Raw genomic sequence first — 19,516 nt, 5'->3', positions numbered from 1 at the left:
GATGAGGACAGCTTTCCTGTATAGGCTCAGATGCTATCTGGTGTTGTTTTCAGATTTTGGATTGATAGAAGCTAGTTGCCTGCTAAATTATTAGATTCCAATCTCTCCATTTTTAATGAAATTTTAATCAGTCAATCAGTCTCTGCAGACTCAGACTCCTTTCAGGAGTTTGTTGTTGCTGTTGTTTTCTTTTGTTTTGTTCTTATTTTTCTGAGACTGGGTTTCCGAGCCTTGACTATCATGGAACTCACTCAGTACTCTAGGCTGGCCTCAAACTCAGAGAGCTGCCTACCTCTGCCTCCAGAGTGCTGGGACTAAAGGCATATGCTACCATGACCCAGCTCTTTTTGGAAAATTTGAACACAGAGTTTAATAGCTGGGCATAGTATCTTATGCTTTGTAATATCAGCAACCAGGAGGCAGAACTCTGAGTTCAAGGCCAGCTTGATTCTGAATAGCCAGAGCTACATAGAGAGACTTTGTCAGAAGAAGAGGAGGAGGAGGAGGAGGAGAAAGAGGAGAAGGGAGGAAGAATGAAGAAAGAATTTGAGTAAATGGCAAAATAAAGAATGAGAGTTCAACCTTAATGCTGAGACTAGCTTTATAGTCTAAGAGACAGTGCCCTGCCTGGACAGCCCTGCAGGGTTTGTAGTTGGAAATAGGGTGGGGCAAGGCTTTGCTAAACCCAGAAACTGCTTTTCTGGAAAAACAGCTTCTCCTGCCCCCACCCTCATGAGAATGGTTTCTCCTCCTTTCAAAAAAAAAAAAAAAAAAAAAAAAAAAAAAAAAAAAAAGTACAGAATGAGAGATCACCACCTCTTTTTGCAACCTTTGGGTTCCAGGGTTGTTGGCTACTTTTCAAATTTTCATGGATGGTATTTTTCTTGGAACCTTGGCTTGTTTTACAGTTCTAGTTTGGGGGACTTCCCTTGCCAGGGATCTGCATGGTAGAAAGAAAGAAAACTGACTTCTGTAGATTGTATGATTGTACGTATGTACACACATGTACACACACACACACACATATGCACACACTCACTGTAATAATGTAATGAAAAAAGGAAAACTCTCCCAATGGCCTAATTATCCCTTAAAACCTTACTTTCCAGTCCAGTCTAATGGAATCGAATTTCAACATGACTTTTAGAGGAGACAAAGCATGTTCAAACCATAGCAACTTCTCAGGTGTACCAATCTTGCTGGTGCCACTGCAGAACACTCGAAGGAGTGAGCTAGTACTGAGTCTTTCCCTGGGTCAGAGCCAGACAGGAGATTCATACAGCACAGGTCTTTGTTTCTAGGCAGACAACTGCTAAAGACTCCCTGTTAAACAGACAAAACAAAACAACAAAAAATTAAAAGCAAAAAACTAAACCACCACCACCACCATCACCCCCCCCCCCCAAAAAAAAAAAACAAGCTGCTTTTGGGTATTGCTCCATGTCTTGAGGGCTGTGGGGGCCTCAGGCAGAATGAATTGGCTCACTGGTGATCAACTATGTCTTATGGTTCCGACTGACACCCAGGACCTTTAATTACTGGCCTAGCTCTGCAATCTCAGTTCCAGGAAGGCTCTTTCTTTAGAAGCTGGTATGAGAAGCTGATGTCTTCTGGTTTCTTAGATGGCTAGATCTTGTGTGCAATGGCTGCTCGGTTTTTCTTGACTCCAGACTCAGGCTGACTCAGGCAGCATATCCTCTGCTTCAAGGAGAATAAGTTGTCACTTTTGTCTGGATGGTTGTCTTAGTCATTGTTCTATTGCTGTGAAGAGACACCATGACTAAGACAACTCTTATAAAAGAAAGTATTTAATTGGAGGTTTGCTGTAACTTTAATTTTTTTCAAATCATATTTTTAATGATGGTTCTTAAATGCTTTAACCTCCCTTGTAGCCCACAACCCACCAGAGGTAGTGGAAAAGAAAGGATATGGGGGAAGTGGACTTGTTTAGAATGGTTCTTTGGAGCAACTCCTGTCTATGTTGTCTGGAAATTGGCAGTTCTGTTTGCAGGTTAGCAGGCAGCCGAAGCTTGATCTACTTGCAAACACCTCATGGATACACCAGCAGTCCAGTTTGGTTGAGTCGGGTTAGCAACAGCCATGACATAACCTAGCAGAGTCAACAAAGCTAGACCTCAGCCTCTGCTTGAGTTAGCAGGAGGGACCAGCAGGAACACCAGAAGTTCTTGGCTGTGTCTCTCTCAGAGAAGGGAAGATCAGCGAAGATGTGAGACTGACAAGTGTTGCACAGCTAGCTGTACCAGCAAGCTAAGCTCTCTCTGTTACTCCATAGAGTCCTATTCGTACCCTCTAAAAATCATGTATCCTCTATGTGCCTTGATTCAGCACGGGTCTTGCCTCAGCATGTGCATCCAATCAGCCCAAGTCGGAGGAGTCCTGACAAATGGAGCTCAACTATACAATGTAAGGTGGACCAATACATACATGTTGTTAGCAAGGAATCCTTCATCACATGTGCTTTCACATGTTTGCTTTAGCAGAACATCCCCCCTTTGTGTCTGCTTCAGTGAAATTGAAGACCCCCAAACTCGGGAGACCCTGCCTCAAGTCTCAGGAAATCACGACCACCCAAAGATCACAAGAAACCATACCTGGATGCAATCAGCAGAGGTTTATTGGGGAGTTGGCTAATCAAGGTTAAAACTGCTTGTCCACGAAGGAACAGAATTTTGACAAAAGGCCAGCAAGCTGAGGGGTTTCTTTTATAGGGAAAGGGAGGAATTTTCACGCGGTTACACATGATTGGTTGCTTTACAAAGTTTGAACACCAACAGATTGTAACACTGGAAAGACCAAAGGGGGGGGGTGTAACCCAGAACAGTGGAACATTTCAGAGGAACCTACCCTAAACTATCATAATCAACTATTTCAGGTAAACTATTTTTCACTTCTTCTGGCTATAGCCCCACCTAGATGGCTTGCATCTTTCTCTGTGATCAGGAATGTGTCTTTCTAAGCCTTGGGCTTTTCCCACCCACAGGTGGGGTCTACTCCCTGAGGCTTGAGGAATGTAATCCAGTAAGTGTCCTCTGATTCAGGGATAATGTCCTCCACCTGGAATGTGTCCTGGGGCAGTGAAGGCCTGAAATCTTATTTTCAGTTCTGCATTCTGGAACCTGCACTTTTTCTGCCCAGGTCTAAGGGCAAAGAAAAAGTCTACATATTTCATAAAATGGTCTTTATAATTTTTCACTCTACAAAATGTTCCTTCATGAGTCTGCCTTAGTCTTTCACCTGTGTCCACTTCAGGGAAAACACTCCTTTACGTGTTTGCCCCAGCAAAACACCATCCAACACAACTGACTCTCCAAAGAACCCGTAAGTTTCCACTTGAGCTTGCTTGTAGTTTTAGAGGTTTAGTTCATTATGATAAGGTGGCATAAACAGTGCCATAAGCAGTAGCTGAGAACTACATCTGGATCCAAGGGCCAAGAGAGGGAATGGGCCTAACAGATCCCAGAGACACACTCTCTCTAACAAGGCCGTGCCTACTCCAACAGGGCCACACCTCCTAATCCTTCTCAAATAGTGCCACACCCTAATGACTAAGCATTCAAATATATGAGTCTATGGGGCCCATTCTTATCCAAACTGCCACAGTGATCTTCCTCTCAGTAGCTGTGTTCTAGATGGATACTATGTGAAGGAATAGGTTTGCAAGGAATAAGAGTCAGAATCTCATGTTTCACCTGGATGGGGCTGCCAAATCTGCTCCCGAAGGCCTCCACTGGTCGAACTGCTAGATACTAAAGAAGTGTCCTAATCCTGCTGATCTCTTTCCCTTTTAGAACCCCTGCATGCCAGCTAGCCTTGCCACGTCAGATCTGGCCATGGACCTGTGCCTGAGAGACTCCCAACTCTATAGATTTCCACAGTATGGCAAAGTGTCAAAATGCAACCAACTTATTTAACGTATTAAATATTCCATAGAACTCAAGCATAATGGTCTCTCTCCATTTTAACTGCTTAAGACAGATGAAATATATTCCTATTCTTCTGGGAGTTGTTTGGATGAATAATGAACTCAACTTGACTACGAGTAGAAAAAAAATCCATTTTTCAATATACAGTGGTTTAGACTCTGAATTTAACAGAATATTAAGGGCAACTGTGAAAGCACAAAGATGAAAGGAGAAAGGGTTTTAATAGAAGTGTGTGTGTGTGTGTGTGTGTGTGTGTGTGTGTGTGTGTTGCATTGGCTATCACAAAGTATCTCTGTCTCTAGCTTTTGGGAGGCACTGGGCCAAGGCCCTTCAAATCATGTCTATCTATCCTTTGACTATCACTTGAGACTGACTGCTTAGAAGCAGGTTCCTGGGAAGATCCATCTTTTTCACCACTGTTGCTCAGATTGTACACAACTCCATGTTACACCTGCAAAGGGTTTCATTCTCTCTAATCTCTCAGTCCAAGCCCCAGATCCTAGAACCCCAGTTTAGGTTTGAAACCAAATCCTTCACTTGTTAGTATAAGATTTTGAGCATAGATCCTCCTACCGACTCCTTTCAAACAGAGGCAGGAGCTACTACTATCAGCTTCCTTATTAAAACCATCTCTCTTTTATTTCTTTTTAAAATTAAAATACAATTTCATCATCCCCTCTTCTTTCTTCCTCCTCCCTCCATTTTGTATCTTTTAAATTTTTAATTATTTATTTTTATGTGTATGGGTGTTTTGCCTGCATGTATATGTATATATGTGTATATGTATATATGTGTGTCTGTGCACCACTTTCATGCCTGGTGCCAATGAAGGACAGAAGAGGGTGTCAGATCTCCAGATTGGTAGTTATATGTAGTTGTGAGCTGCTATGTGGATGCTGGGAATTGAACCTGGGCTCTCTGGAAAAGTGGTCAGTACTTTTAGCCATTGAGACATCTTTCCCTTTATCTTTTTAAGCAAAACAAAATTGGAATTTTTTACAGAGGGTTTTTTTAAACACAGGTTTAAGTGTGGGTGTCAAGGGAGTGAGGGAGCTTAGAAGAAGGGCAGTACACAGCATAAAATGCAGATGCAGGCTGTGTGTGTGTGTGTGTGTGTGTGTGTGTGTGTGTGTGAGAGAGAGAGAGAGAGAGAGAGAGAGAGAGAGAGAGAGAGAGTTGCCTCATTTCCCTCCTCTTTCTCTTCCTCTTCTTGCTTCTCCTCTTCTTCTTTTTCTTCTTTTGGTATTTTGAGACAGGGTTTCCCTGTGTAGCTCTTGATGTCTTGGAACTCACTCTGTAGACCAGGCTACTTTGAACTCAGAGATCTGCTTGCATCTTCCTCTCAAATACTAGATTTAATGTTGTATGTCACCATGCCTGGCTTCTCCTTCTTCTTTAAAATAAGTTAGATCATATTTTCAAAACAAAACAAACAAAAACAAACAAACAATAAGCACCAATTCTTAGCTTCGGGAGTACTTGAATAACTTTGAGGCCAGACCCCAGCATCCCTTCTATGTGGACTCTCCCTGCTTTTATCTGGACACTGGAAGCCAGTATGACTTTTGCAGTCATGGATTGAATATGGGAGAACTTTTGTCAGCCAAGAATGACTGCCTCCCAGAGCCTACTGTCTGGGATAAGAAACACTGTCTGTAGAAGATCTGTGTGAGGCTACAGAGATTTAAAACATTTGACCTTACCATATCTTTGTGATATAGCCATTTGAAACTTTCTGAATTTTAACTTTTTCCCAAACATTATCCGCTCACTGGCCATAATGGAGCCCTCTTCTTGTGCAGCCTGCCCTGTGGAGACCCCTTTCTCCCCTAGGTTCTAAGGAGACTCAGGCTTCTTCCAATGCCCGTTGCTCTGTCTATGCTGCTGTTCTCTTCCACAACAGGCATTTTCTCCTTAGACATGTGCACTGCCACACTGCCTCCATTACCACTGCTACACACAGCTTCTTGGCCGCCACCCTGGGCAGTACTGGCTGGCTCCCCCATTTGCTCTCACATGGGCTCATGCCACTCCAGATACTGTTTTCCACGAGAGCGGGGTACTCAGCATGACCATGTCATGGACTTGGTGAGCTGGGCTTCCTGAGGCCACAAAGGCTTTCCCAGTCCTCCTTCCCAGCCTTCTTTTCCATCAGAGGTCATGCCACTCACATTAGATGAAGCTGAGGTGCTCTGTTGTGTGTTTCCTCAATCCTTTTGATGCACTGTGTAACTTTTTGTAACTTTTGGTCTCAGAGTCACTTTGATGCTGTCCTGTGACGCCTGTCTCCATCTGTGTTCTTGGTTGTACTCAAAGATCAATTTTGAATCAATTTATAAGTATAGTCAAATTTTTTTCCTTAAGGAACAGTAACAACAAAATTCCCAGAAAGAAAAATATGTATTCACTTCCTCATTCCCCTTACATTTCCTCATTACTTTGTCTCCTTCCTTAATGTCATGCTCTGAAACCTCCCATTATTCCTAGTATCCCTCTTCCTCACCTTCTCTTCTTGTCTTTAGTAGGTCCTTGGTCTTCCACATGACTTTAAGCTTTCAAGTGGGCCCAGGGCCACCTTTGGCCCTCTCTGTTCTCCCATCTGCTCCCTTCAACATCATTCCTCCTGCTTCCTTTGACCTTTCACTGGGCATCAGCCACTTCCAGCGGGACCTCCCCCACTCCATGTTCCAGTACCCAGGCTCTTGGTACTTCCTACTGGGTGGGAGTTCCCTGAGCACTTCACACCCAATGTGGAATACCTTGAGTGCACTCTCAACCTCTGCTTCATACTTATCTTCTCCTTCCTAGGAATGCCACTTGGCACTCGCAAACCAGACAGCACCCTTCACAGATGCAGTCTGTAAACTGGTCTAAGTCCTGAACTTCTTTTATTCCCCAAAGCTCTCATGACAGTGAGTCTGACCTGTGTAGCCCTTACTATCTCCAGTTCAGAGACCCTCAGGGGTCTCCTATCTAATGCTTGGCCCTTGATCTTCTTGATTCTTTCCTGCCCCCAGTGTCATCTTGATAAAAACCAGAACTTTATGCTACCCATGCCCTCCCTAGAGCCTTTAAGGTTCCTGTTGCCTACAAGGCAAAGTTCAGGCTCAGGGTGAGGCTGGGAGCTTGGGGTGAGGGTTCTGAAGCATTCAGGGCCTGCACCTGCCCTGCTGTGAACCTCTTTCCTCTTGCCATTCAGTGTTTTGGGGTTCTTGAACCTTCCCCCTGTTCATTCACCCTACTGTGCCTCTGCTCTTACTATCTCTGTGCTTAGAAGAGCTTCTTCACCTTTGTTCTATCCACTGGTGCCACATGGCATTTTCCTTGCAGTGCTGGTGACAGAACCCTGGTCTTGTACACTCTAAGCTGCTACCCTACCACTGGGCTATGTTCTCAGCCCACCAACTCTCTGTCTGTCTGTCTGTCTGTCTGTCCATCTTTATGTGTACATATGAGTCAGTGTGGAGGCCCAGGTGTGTATGTAGGGAGGCTAGGGATCAACACTAGGGTCTTCTATCACTACTTTGGTTTTGAGGTAGTGTCTCTGACTAGATCTAGAACTTTCTATTTAGGTTAGACTGGCCCCAGCAAGTCCCAGGACATGGCTGTCTTCACCCCATCCCGGCTGGGGTTAAGATCCTTGTTGCCACTCTCATCCACCCCATCTCCAGCCCCCATGGGTTCTGGGGATCCAAACTCAAGTCTTCACACAAGCACTTTACTTACTGAACTTTACCCCATTCCCTGTTGTTTTAAGACAAAGCTTCACTATATAGCATAAGAAGGCTGGCGACTCAGGAGCCTCCTGTTTCACTCTCCCTACTTCTGGGATTACAGCCATGTCACCACACTACTTAGCTTTTGAGTTTAATTCAGTTTAGGCAAAGCTTCCTTCTGATTATCTCTGGTTCATGGATTAAATAGACCTGGCTCCTTTTTTTCCAGCATACACTGCTTTGCTGACAGGAACCAATGATGGATGGGAAGATCTTGATATGATGCCCTGTGCTCCTTCAGTGTGTGTCTCTAGGCCAGTAGCCCTGATTCGAATTGTAGTTCGCCAGGTGCCTGGTTCAGTGCCTGACACTTGGCAGGAGCTCTGTAAGTCTCCTCTGTTGGTACTGATGGGAGGAGGACATTGGAAGATTAAAAAAAAAAAAAACTAAAAAAGGTTTAAAACATTAATTTATTTTATGTATGTGGGTGTTTGGTTTGCATGAAAGGCACTGTATGCATGCCCGGTACTCCATGGGGGCCAAGAGAGGGCATTGGATTCCCTGGGACAGGAGTTACAGATGCTTGTGAACCACCATGTTGGTACTGGGATCAAGCAGCAGCCACTGTTCTTAACTGCTGAGCTATCTCTGGCCTATGGACAATTTTGATTCCAACAACAGAAGGTTCTTGGACTGACTATGGGGCCTTCTTTTCTCTCGTCTGCCACCCGATTCCTGGGGACCCTTGCCTGTTGTGTGGCTGCTGAGTCATCAAAGACACAGTCAGTGCTCCCTGGACTGCTCTTCTTCCAGCTGCAGCTGAAGGAAAACACCTGCAAGAAAGGAGTGAACGAAGCGCCTGGACCACGAGAGCAGGAGTTTGCCCTGGATTAGCTGTCACCTGAGACTGCCCTGCGTTGGCGCAGGCTGGGTAACCCTCACTTAGAAAAACATTCTACTTTTGCTCTTTCTCTGCAACCATGTCTCTAGCAAGAACACATTCCCACTCCTAAAAGTACTAGACTCTAGCTTAGGACTTGATCTTTAGCCCTCTTTCCTCCCCTTTGTTGTGGGTTGGGCAGTGGCAGGCAGGCCCAGGCTGCAGGTTTCTTTACCAGAGGATTTGGCATAGACTGTCTGCTTGTCTCTGCTCTGGGCGATGCAGGACATGTAGAGCTTCTGGTCCTCAATCTTTTCTACTTGAACGTCCAGAACAGCTAAAGAGCCCACGGGGATCAAGCTGGAAGAGGCGGGCGGGAAGTTGAGTTCGTTTCCCCACCTGCTCCCACACTGGCTCCATTCTTTGCTCACTTCACCCTGCCTCCCAGACTCAGAAGCAGCCCCAGGTCTGGGTCTATGTGTTGGCTTCTGGTGTTGAATGTCAGAGGTTGTATTCTGGCCTGGCTCTAGGGATATGCTTGCTGGGAAAGGAGGGAGACAGGCAGGATCTTCGCACTCAACTTGCAAAGCTTACATAAACTCATGATAAAAACAGAACCCAGACATCAGCCATGGCGAGAGGACCCGCACTTACTTTTTGAACTTGATGTTGAGACTTAGCGTGAATAGTCCTTCACCAGCCAGGTAGGCAGTTTTAGAATACGTCTCATCCATCAAGGCTGCCAGTGACCCTCCGTGAGCAAATCTAGGGATCAGGGTGGAAAACGAGACTAGGGTTAGGGCTGCTGGACAGACCCTATGCTGGCCTTCCTCTCCTTACTGTGCCAAACCTCCCAAGCATTTTTCTTTCTGAGAGTTCCCCAAAGGTGGATCTTCCATTCCAGGCAGCCAAACAGGAACGGACACAGAGATATGTCCTGTGGGCTTCACATAACTAACTTCCCTCCTTTTTGCTTCAGCATGTGTTAACTGCTGATACAAGCATTTTATTTTATCAACAGGATTTTTTTTTCCTTACAAAATTAATAGAGGCTATCTTTCTAATCTGTCACCTAGTTGCTGGCTGCAGCTGCCACATTTTAGAAGGTGGCACATGTTGAAAGGAGTGGGAAAAGCCCGAACTTTTTGACTTTGTCCTTTGTTGTTTTGTTTGTGGGAACCCAATCTCGCTCTGAAGTCTAGATTAGCCTTGAAAAACCTTCATTATCATTTATGTAAACTGACCTTCATGACACACCTTTGTCACTGTTGGTTAGACAGGGAGAAAGTATTGGGGCATCCTAAGTTAATATGCAAATGACATAAAACAGACCTGGGGTTGGAAAGTAAATACAATTTGTCATAGACCCAGGTCAGCCGCTCTTGCTGCTCTGCCAAGGCTGCAGTGGGATCCCAGGCCCCTCCCCTCCTGCTTAGGTGACATCACACCACCTGGCTGGATTCCTAGTTCTTGAACAACTTACTGAACCATTCTGAGCCTTTGTATTCTTACCAGGTATTGTAAATAAAAAGAATCACTATCTCATTGATTAACTTCCCCAAATCTCACCCACACCCCTGGGCACTTACCTCCATTACTGTGAAGAGAAAGTGAGTTGATGCCAAAGAACCCAGACCTTCTCTTGCCTCTTTCGTGTTCCCTGGCCAGACAAAGGATCTATTGGCAAAATGCTGATTCTGCAGAGCAGTTCTTAGCCAATGGGTAATTTCTTCCCATCCCCATGCCTGGGACCCAGTGGATGTCAATCTCTTCTCTGAACTCTCTTAGTCCACTGACTGGCCTCATCTGTTCTGCCTTTTTTTTTTTTTTTTTTTTTAAATAGTGCCACATATCTCTGAGTGAAATTCATCAACTCGTGCAACTTCTCTCTACCCTGTTTTGGGAATTTTGTTTTTAGAAAGGAAAAGATCCTTGGCCTCTCAGGACTTTTTGTTTTGGAACATTCTGCGGCTTCAATAAGGGGGTTCTTCATACATGCACAGTGGAGCCTGGATAAGCTAACCCAGATGGTCCTTCCAGACCTGGCATTGAAAAGTTCTTGGTACCCCATAGGTCTCTTAGAAACTCCAGGACCTGGTGAGTGCTGGACTCATCCTGCTGAGCCAAGCCTGGGAGGTATCATCCACCCTGGTTTGTGTGCAGTCTTACCCCGGTGCCCCCTCCAGGTAGGGGCCTGGCTGGAAAAGACAGACTGACTTCTTCTCAGATGGGTGGAAAAAGATGACATATTCATAGCCTTGTCCTTCCAGTTGGATGGACCTGGTAAAGAGGCGCCAGTCCTGTTTGTCTAGGGAGAGATCACAATTTGAAGCAGAGATACTTCAGGGCATGGGGACCTGTCAGGACATGTGAATTTAGCAAGAATGAGGAGAGAGAACCAGAAGACATCTAGGCTCTGTTGTTAGGGAGCCCTTCCACAGAGGAGGAGGGGGGCAAAACATGGTCCTTATCTTCAGCGGGGATGTGTCTTGGAGGAACAAACTCTAATAAAGCCCCCAGCTAGGGATGAAGGCAAGATCAGGACTAGACAAGTGTCCCATCACCTGAGCCATATCCTCAGTCTGGAAATAACAATTTTTGTTTTTCAAGCTCTGGATGTCTTAGAACTCATTCCAGCCAGACTTCAGCTGGATGTGCTCCCCTTCAGAGGGAAATAAAGGGGCCAGCCAGAGAAACCAGTGCAGACATGCTTCCCATACAAGGCTGGTTTGCAGAAGAGGGAGGTGTAGGTAGCATGGGAGAACTGGAGGGGGGCTCCTGCGTTTCCTTCCTGAATGTCTTAATTTTTTTTTTTGTAATTAATTCTTGGGGAATTTCATACATGTGTTTTAATCATATTCACCCTCTCCCCTTTGGAAAAAAAATTCTTACTCTGTAGTCCTGGGTGGCTTTGCAGACCGTATTTATCTGCCTCTGCATTCTGAGTGCTGGAGTTTGTATGTCACCATGGCTAGCCTTCCTGAATGTCTTCGAACCAGAGGAAGGCAGCAGGCTGAACTGACTGAGGGTTTCAGGCAGGGCTCCCTCTTTGTGTGTGTGTGTGTGTGTGTGCGCGCGCGCGCACGGAATTGTGAGTGTGTATGTGGTGGGGAGGGTATATGTGTTTGTGTGTGTGTAGTTGTGAGTGTGTATGTGGTGGGGAGGGTGTGTGTGTTCATGTGTGTGTGTATGTAGAGGTGTGTGTTGGGGGGTGCATGTGAGTGTGCTCCTGGATCTCTCAGACCTGGTCTTACCTGAGGCAGCTAGCAGCCCAAATGGGAGCTTAAGGCCCTGGATATGTTCTCTGTTGGACTTGAAGGAGGGTAGTTTAATCCAGCTGCCTGATTTGGTTTTCTCCAGAAATTCTTGGTACAGGCTCAGCATATCTGGACACCAGCTGGCATTGGGAAGAGCATAATCCTTCAAATCTGTCTTCTCTGGGCAGAATCTTGCAACCTAGGCAAGAAAATTCAGCATGACATGATGACATCTTGGAAGGTTGGGATGTTCTTGGGTAGGGGATGTCTCTTTCTGGGTTTGGGGCTTTCAGTCCTGTTGGCTGGGGTGCTGAGCTGAGAGAAAGACCCCATCTTCCTTATAAGGAGCTTGGGAACCTCTGTGGATAAGTAGGGTGTGAAAGACAAAGAAGTGGGGATGTCCGGGATGGAGATGGGGCTAGCCATTCCAGACAAGCTGTACGGAAGTGCAGCATTATTACTGTGGGTAGTTCCTTGAAGGGAGAACTGCTACTATTAGACCTGTTGAACAAATGGGGAAACTGGTGGACTATGATTTAAAGTTGTTACACTTGGGGGAGAAAGATGGTTGAGCTAGACACTGTTTTCCTGAGGGATAAGCCCACAGGTGGTGAGAGATATTTAATTAGCCCCTCACTACAGGGGCTAGTCAGCATGTGGGCCTGTCTAGCAGTTCCTTTGAAATGCTTTCAGGCACCAAGGAAGTGTGAAATTGTGGCCAGAGTGAGGAATAATGTGTTTATCTGCCAGATGTCATGTATTAGTCACTTCTGTGGATAATAAGCAAGCCGATTGCCAAAACCACAGGCAGGAGCTTCTGTCAGGGGATACCCTACCTATCGGTAGCAATGTAAACTCTATGAAATATTTTCCAATGGCCACACAGGATTTGGATAAGTATTTGTCCTAGTACTTTTAGTTCAGGATATGGCTTATGTAGTAACTACCTCAAAGCATTTTCCCTTTGCCAAACCAAACTGGTCCTTATCACCCCAGATATTTAGGGTGCTCAAGCCCTAGGCCCTTAGAGAGGAAGGGAGCTCATCTGACTGCCGGGGAACTTACCAGGGAATCTGTGGAGGATCCAAACGATGAGGCCAGGTGGAGTCTGGGCAGGATATGGGGGCTTCTGTAAAGAGCTTTGTGATGGACAAGTCTTGCCACCCCATGGAAACCTGTCCTCATCATGGCTGAGCGCCAGGATCCCGGCTTTCCTTGGATAAATAGTCCTCTGACTGCAGAGGACAAGTGAATGCCAGGCAGCCTTAGTTAGACCAGGCACTCCAAGCACGGGCTTTCTTCTAGCAGAGAGCTCCCACTGAAGAAAGGAAGACTGTGCAAGACTAGGCTGGGCTGGTGCAACACCCACAGGTGCTTTTAGCTAGCTCCAGAGCCCTGCCCAGTGCTGGGGTGGGGTAGATGTTGCTTGAACCTGAATGGGCAGGAGGCTTGGTCTGTGCACAAAGAGGTAGAGAGCAGCCCTGGGTTTCTGGGGGCAGAAGGCAAGAAAACTTCCAGAAAGATCACAGTACTTTTGTTAGAATCTAGATCAGACTGCACAAGCCACAATCCCTGAGGCAGCCCTTCCCTAGGACCTACAGATCCTGACAGGTCTGTGACTGTTACTCTTCTGCTCATAGACTCCCAGATTTCTCCCCTGGGGGATATCTGTGGGACATCTGTGGGTTCCTGCACATCAAAAGGCTATGAATGGCCACAAAGCCTGCTTCCCCTCCCCCTTCCCTGATGCCTGCTGGGAAATCAGAGAACCTGGCTGCTGTCTCATGCTGTAAATGCCTCTTCTTCCTCAGGGACCCAAGGAAGGAATCTCCATTTTGGCCTTGTGGGCCCTGATTCTACTGAACAGAGTCACCACACTGTCCTCAGAGTTCCTACCATTCTGTTTCTGTCAGTCTGTCCATAGCAAATAATGCTTCTTCTTCTTAAAAAAAAAAAATTATTTATGTATGTGAGTACACTGTAGCTGTCTTCAGACACACCAGAAGAGGGCATCAGATCCAATTACAGATGGTTGTGAGCCACCATGTGGTTGCTGAGAATTGAACTCAGGACCTCTGGAAGAGCAGCCAATGTTCTTAACAACTGAGCCACCTCTCCAGCCCCACAAATACTGCTTCTAGTAAACTCTATAACCCTAACCATCTGTCTCACTGTTCCACTTGAACCCCCCACATCTGAGACCTTGCACGTATGTCCCTCAGTGGGAGAGTTTGATGGAGCACTTGTGGCATGTGCTCTGCAGCACAATTTTGAAAGTTCTGATATGATCTGGGGACCCAATAAAACAAAGAAACAAACAAAAAACAAGAAACCCAGATCACAGCCTTAGATATTTTCTTCTATGTCCCAGGTAAGAGATAGCACAACAAGGCTTCTCTTTGCTTCTTCTTCTTGCCTAGTGATAGGAGGCGATGTGGAGTGGGAGTGGAGTGCAGAAGGTGGCTGAGAGGAAGCTGCTTAGCAAAGGACCTTGTGTGCACTGGAACTCCAGGAGGGGTAAAGGCAGCAGACAATGCACGAGGTGGGGTGGGCAGTGGAGGCATCGCCAGGTACACGTGTTACAGGAAACCCACTAGGGATGACCACTCAGACACAGTTATAGTTGATTGAACATGTTTATTCCAGCTGGCTGGGACTGCACTCAGGTATTTGGGGACTCAAGTGTAGCCCTGAGAATTTAGATCAAGGGGCTTTAAAGGCCTGATATTTTTCTCAGCAGCTGCAGGGGAAGGTTTACATAAGCAAGCAGTTTAACAGAAGCTAAGAAAAGTTGGCAGGGGTGGGGGTTGGGAGGGCATCTTGATTTTGGGTTCCTAGACTAGAGTTGGGTAGTTTTTTGTGGGGTTCTCCATCAAGGAGATCAAAATCTTGTTAAACCTGAAATGGCCTCAGCAGAAATACAAGCTGGAAGAACCTTTGCACTGTCTTTCTCTGTCCCACCAGCAAGCCTCAAAGCATTTGAAGCTCATGTGATGTGAAAGACTAGGAGTTAGACTAATTAGTAGTCTAGTCTACTAGTAGTAGTCTAGTCTACTAGTAGTAGTCTAGTCCCAGTCTAATTAGTAGGCAGCCAGATAGGGAGAGGGCCCATGACAAGTTCTAAAGGTGATGAATTTCCAAGATGGCTGGCCTCTTCCTTGCCTTTCTGACCTGGGACAAAAGCCTGGCAGCTTAAAAGAAAGGCCTTGTAGGTCTCTGTTTTCCACTAGCAAGGCTCCTGCTAATGGATCTTCTCAACAAGTTCAAGGCTGGTCAAGACACGTTACACAAGAGCCACAGACTAACCAGCCATCCTATCTTTATTTAACCACCCAAAGTAACAGGAGGGAAACTCTTCAGAAGTTATAAAACCCCAGCCCTTAAGAAAAGACTGGGTTTTCTTCTTTCTTCCTACATTGCTTTTCCTTTTTGCAATGACAATGTCCCATCTTTGTATATTGAAAGTACAAAGATTCAGTTTTTTTTTTTTTTTAAATTTTACGAGGGCTCACTGTTCCTGTTCTGCTTTGCAGAGGATGTTTGTCCGTATGTTTGCTGTGCACATGTGTTCATTCACCCCCAATAAACAACTTTTTTCACTGCTGATTTTGTCTACTGCTGTTTGCTGTGTTTGAGAGTTCTCTGTTGCCACCTGTTGTGTTCCACCTGTATTTCCCCCTGACTTTTAATTCTTCAACTGGCAGAGAAAATGAGTCCTATTAAGACTCCCAGACTGTATCAAGTGTTTAATCAATGCCTAAAAGGTTATGAATTTTTTTATTCTTTGGTGGCATTGTGGTTTTTGTTGTTTCATTGTTGTAAAATTAAAATCACTTTCTCCCTACCACTCTTTCTTTTATTCTTGAGAGAGGGTCTTGCTTTGTATCTTAGGTTGGCTTTGAACTCATGCTATGGCTTCCCAAGACTACAGGTGCATACTAACAGATCCAGCCAAAATTCCAGCTTTCAACAAAAGTTCTTAAAATAAAACATGTTCTAAAAAATCAGAACTGTACAAAGATAGGGTAATAGTGGAAATATTTTGGCTGGTCCTGAAAGATCAAAGTGATATATTATGAGTGGTAAAGGCTTGTTTAATTACCAACCAAGGCCATTTTATCAACCACACAAAATACCAACCAGGGAGAAAATGGTTTCAAGAAAGAGTTTACTAGGATCGATCCTTACTAGGATTTAATGCTTGCCCTGTTAGGTGTAATCCAGCTTTAGTCCATCCTTCTTGCTAATCTTATTTTCCCTTTTAGGAGTGGGAACGTTCACTATGTGCCTGTCCCATCATTGCATGTTGGAAGTGTATAGGTTTGCTTTTTAATTTTATAGGGGTTGTGCCTCAGAGTTTGTCTCAAGTCTCAGAGAAGATGTTGGACTTGAACCCTGAGCAATGCTGAGACTATTAAAACTATGGGGGCTCTTTGAGAGCCTCTGGACAAATTTTGCATTGTCAATGGCCTAGGGCCTTTGGGAATCAGGAATGAAATGTTGCAGCTTAGGTCTGGAGTGCTCATGCATTGAAGGCTTGGTGTCAATGCAACAATGATTACTGGTGATGCTTTTGGGAAAGAGATTGGATCTATGCATTAATTGGCAGGTGGGTTCATAGCTTGAGAAGGATGGGAAGGAAATGGCACTTAGGAGGTAGGACCTAGTTGTAGAAAATGGGTCACTGTAGCCACGTCCTGAGGGCCATGCCTTGCTCCTGGCCTCTCTGGTTGTCTTTCTCTGCTCTAAGTGGCATGAGGTGCGCTGGCTAGCTCCATCACACCTCTGCCTTTCCACAGATCTATAAGCAATAGAACTAGCCAACCATGGTGGAAAGCCTCTGAAGCCACGAATCAAAAGAAATAGATCTTTCCTCCTTTCAGTTGATTTTCTATGGTGTTTTGTCAGTGATGGAAGGCTGGTTAAATAAAATTTTAGGTATTTACATAATTATGGTTATGCAACTTTGTTCTCAGTCTTGCCACATACCTAATGATGGTCCCTTTCTTGTGTAACTTGTATTCTTCTTGTGTTGGTAATTAGTAAGGTTTGGCAGGAAAATATAGGAGAACAGCAGGAAACAAGTCATTGAGGTAACCAACCTTAATTTCCTAGCTGGGAAGAATGGACATTCAGAACGGGGAGAAAAAAATCCCTCTGGTGATATCTGTCATAGTTGGAGAACAGCCTTAGTGGACTCAGTGCACATTGAAGTAACTAGAAAGATAACTAGATAGAGACTCTGAATTAGAAGGCTGGAGAGGGGAAGAGCCTTGGAAAGCTATCTCAAATGAGGAAGACTTGGGCCTCAGAAAGCTACTGTTCCCCTCTTTGTTTCTGTCTACCACTACACGTATCATTGTGGATGCTTTTATGTCTTATGAATGCTTCCTGTAGAATGGGGCCCTTCTTAGCAAGGGCTTTGATTGAGGCCAGCTGTCCAGGGAGGTAGAGGGGGTGCTTGGCCAATGCCTCAGGTGAGTTTCATTAAATCATACACCCTGGTTCAGATCCTTCTCCATTTGTAGGAATTTAGTTTCAAGAAAAAAAAAAAAAGAATTTAGTTTCAAAACCAAAACAAAACACAAAAGCAAGTAGAAAAAGAGTGAAATCAGTGGGACTGACACAACCAGAAACTCCCGTCAAATTCAGATTAAGTTTGTTACCCTGTTTGGTCTGTTACCAGTTGTGTATCCAAGGGTGACTTGAGTTCTGTGTCTTTCTTTGCTGATTAAGGACTTGAACCTATAGGCATAACTTGGGTCTGGCAGTCTGGAGAGGACCCAGCAGTGGTATGCTGAGGCATACACACTAATCTGCTCTGGGGTTAGGGACAAGGCAGCAGTGACCATGAAGTCTGATTTGCAGAATTAGCCAATTTCTGTGGTACGGAAATTCCCTCTGTGGCTGATTTTCAGTCCCTGTCTCCACTGTATATCTGGACCTCAGTGTGCACAGTCAGTTTAGGTTAGTGGTGAGAACTGGCTGTTGTAGGTCACAGTTTGAGTGACAGGCTTGGGCTGAAGTGAAGCAACTGCCTTGACAAGGTCTCAGCAGGTTCAATAGACTGATCTTTGCTCCAGATCTGAACTCACTTCCATTTCAGTATGTTTTGGACTCTTGTCTTTCCAAGGATGACTAATGGTTAGGACTTAGTCTCTTTAGCTTATCCATTTTTTTAAATATTATTTTTATTTTATGTGTTTTGCCTGCATGTTTGTCAGATTTCTTGTAACTGGAGTTACAGACAGTTGTGAGCTGGCATGTGGGTGTTGGAAATTGAACCCAGGACCTCTGGAAGAGCAGCTAGTGTTCTTAACCATGGAGCCATCTCTCCAGCCCCACAGTCTTTATTCATTTTGTTGCCCCTCATACAAATGTATAGGATATTTAATCACTAAGGATAAACAGAAAAATTATCAACATTTCTAGAAATCTTGCCAAGTCTAACTTATCTTGGGTGGCTAGAAAGCCCTGCTCAGATAAATCTGAACACAGGACAGTGTTCCTCTGATGTTGGCTGGCTCTATGCTGTGATGTGGGATTCTCAGCACTTTGGGGGGTTCTGTCTGGGATGACTGCCCCCTCCCCCAGCCTTTCTGGATGAGGAATGAAGTTCCTAGATGCTATTCCTAGGAAACACTATACCCTCTGGAACTACATTCCCAACTCAGACATCAGTCCTAAGTTCAGAACCCCACTGAATGTATCCCGAAATCTTATCATGAGGCATCTTGTAAGGGTCTGTCTGGAATGGCTCATTTTTCTTTTAGCTATGGCTGGCTGCCATGCTCATGCTGAGACTGGCCTACTCTTACGTGAGCTCTGGATCCAAGGCCAAGTAGGCCAGAGTAGTTGTGCATTATAATGCTGGTAGGCTCCCACAGGTGGCTGAAATGGGACCACAACAACCCAGTTCCCCTCATACTGTAGGCCCAGATATAAATTCTGAGAATTTTTAGAGAACACTTGACCAGAACCTTTTGGCCTTGACTCAGGGTCTGGAGCTGCTATGAAACTTAAATGAGATCACACGGTGGTTACTATGTATAAGCTTAGCTCATAAGACTTTCACCACATATTTTCATGCTAAATAAAAGCTAATAGGCTGTTTCCTGAGACTTCTAGAAAAGTATCTGGGAAAGGAGAAGACCATATTCAAAGGTCATATGGATCTCAGCCTTAAGGATGAAGTCAGCAGGAAGAAAATCAAACCATGTTACACAAAGGAAACAGGGTTATCTCAAGGGCAGCATGGATCAAGCAGACAGCAGCCTTTGTCGGGGACAGCTCTGCCAAATGTTGGAACTTATATCTGGGCCTACAGTATGAGGGGAACTGGGTTGTTGTGGTCCCATTTCAGCCACCTGTGGGAGCCTACCAGCATTATAATGCACAACTACTCTGGCCTACTTGGCCTTGGATCCAGAGCTCACGTAAGAGTAGGCCAGTCTCAGCATGAGCATGGCAGCCAGCCATAGCTAAAAGAAATGTTGGAACTGCACTGCCCCAAGCTTTGGGGGCTAAATTGTCCTGGCTCATACTGCTGCTCTGGTCCAAGGGTCAGGATTCAGCAAGAGAGAGAGAGTGAGGGCAGATGTGAAGAATGGAGACCAGACAGAGTATGATTCAGTCCCATTTATTCTCAAGTCTCTCTTCTCTCTTTCCAAGTTTCTTGTTCCTAGTTCAAGTCCCAAGTCTCAAGTTCCTAGTCCCTAG

At 45.2% G+C, this 19,516-nt stretch overlaps 1 protein-coding gene across 2 annotated transcripts; it reads right to left on the bottom strand.

Annotated features, from left to right (window-relative positions):
* Positions 1-8,112: 8,112 nt before the first annotated feature.
* On the bottom strand, positions 8,113-13,122 carry Them5 (thioesterase superfamily member 5). 2 transcript variants are annotated; one of them, XM_034500472.2, is made up of 6 exons: positions 12,863-13,121; positions 11,795-11,996; positions 10,710-10,848; positions 9,195-9,305; positions 8,776-8,900; positions 8,113-8,493 (listed from the first exon to the last, which is right to left on the bottom strand). In XM_034500472.2, exons 1-6 carry the CDS (start codon positions 12,983-12,985, stop codon positions 8,444-8,446), a joined length of 750 nt encoding a protein of 249 aa, XP_034356363.1. In that variant the 5' UTR covers positions 12,986-13,121; the 3' UTR covers positions 8,113-8,443. The 2 variants fall into 2 exon arrangements, with proteins under 2 accessions (XP_034356363.1, XP_076788963.1); XM_076932848.1 differs by having other exon boundaries at positions 8,113-8,900; positions 12,863-13,122.
* Positions 13,123-19,516: the final 6,394 nt, after the last annotated feature.

This window comes from Arvicanthis niloticus, chromosome 4 (genome assembly GCF_011762505.2).
Source record: "Arvicanthis niloticus isolate mArvNil1 chromosome 4, mArvNil1.pat.X, whole genome shotgun sequence".
Taxonomy (NCBI): domain Eukaryota; kingdom Metazoa; phylum Chordata; class Mammalia; order Rodentia; family Muridae; genus Arvicanthis; species Arvicanthis niloticus.
Note: the sequence above shows the minus strand (reverse complement) of the source record. Positions and strands in the feature narration are given on the sequence as shown.

Coding starts and splice junctions, on each gene's coding strand:
- Them5 (XM_076932848.1), bottom strand. CDS start 12,985: ATGATGAGGACAGGTTTCCATGGGGTGGCAAGACTTGTCCATCACAAA. Junction 11,997..12,862: donor GATCCTCCACAGATTCCCTG/GTAAGTTCCCCG, acceptor TTTCTTGCCTAG/GTTGCAAGATTCTGCCCAGA. Junction 9,306..10,709: donor TACCTGGAGGGGGCACCGGG/GTAAGACTGCAC, acceptor CCTGATCCCTAG/ATTTGCTCACGGAGGGTCAC.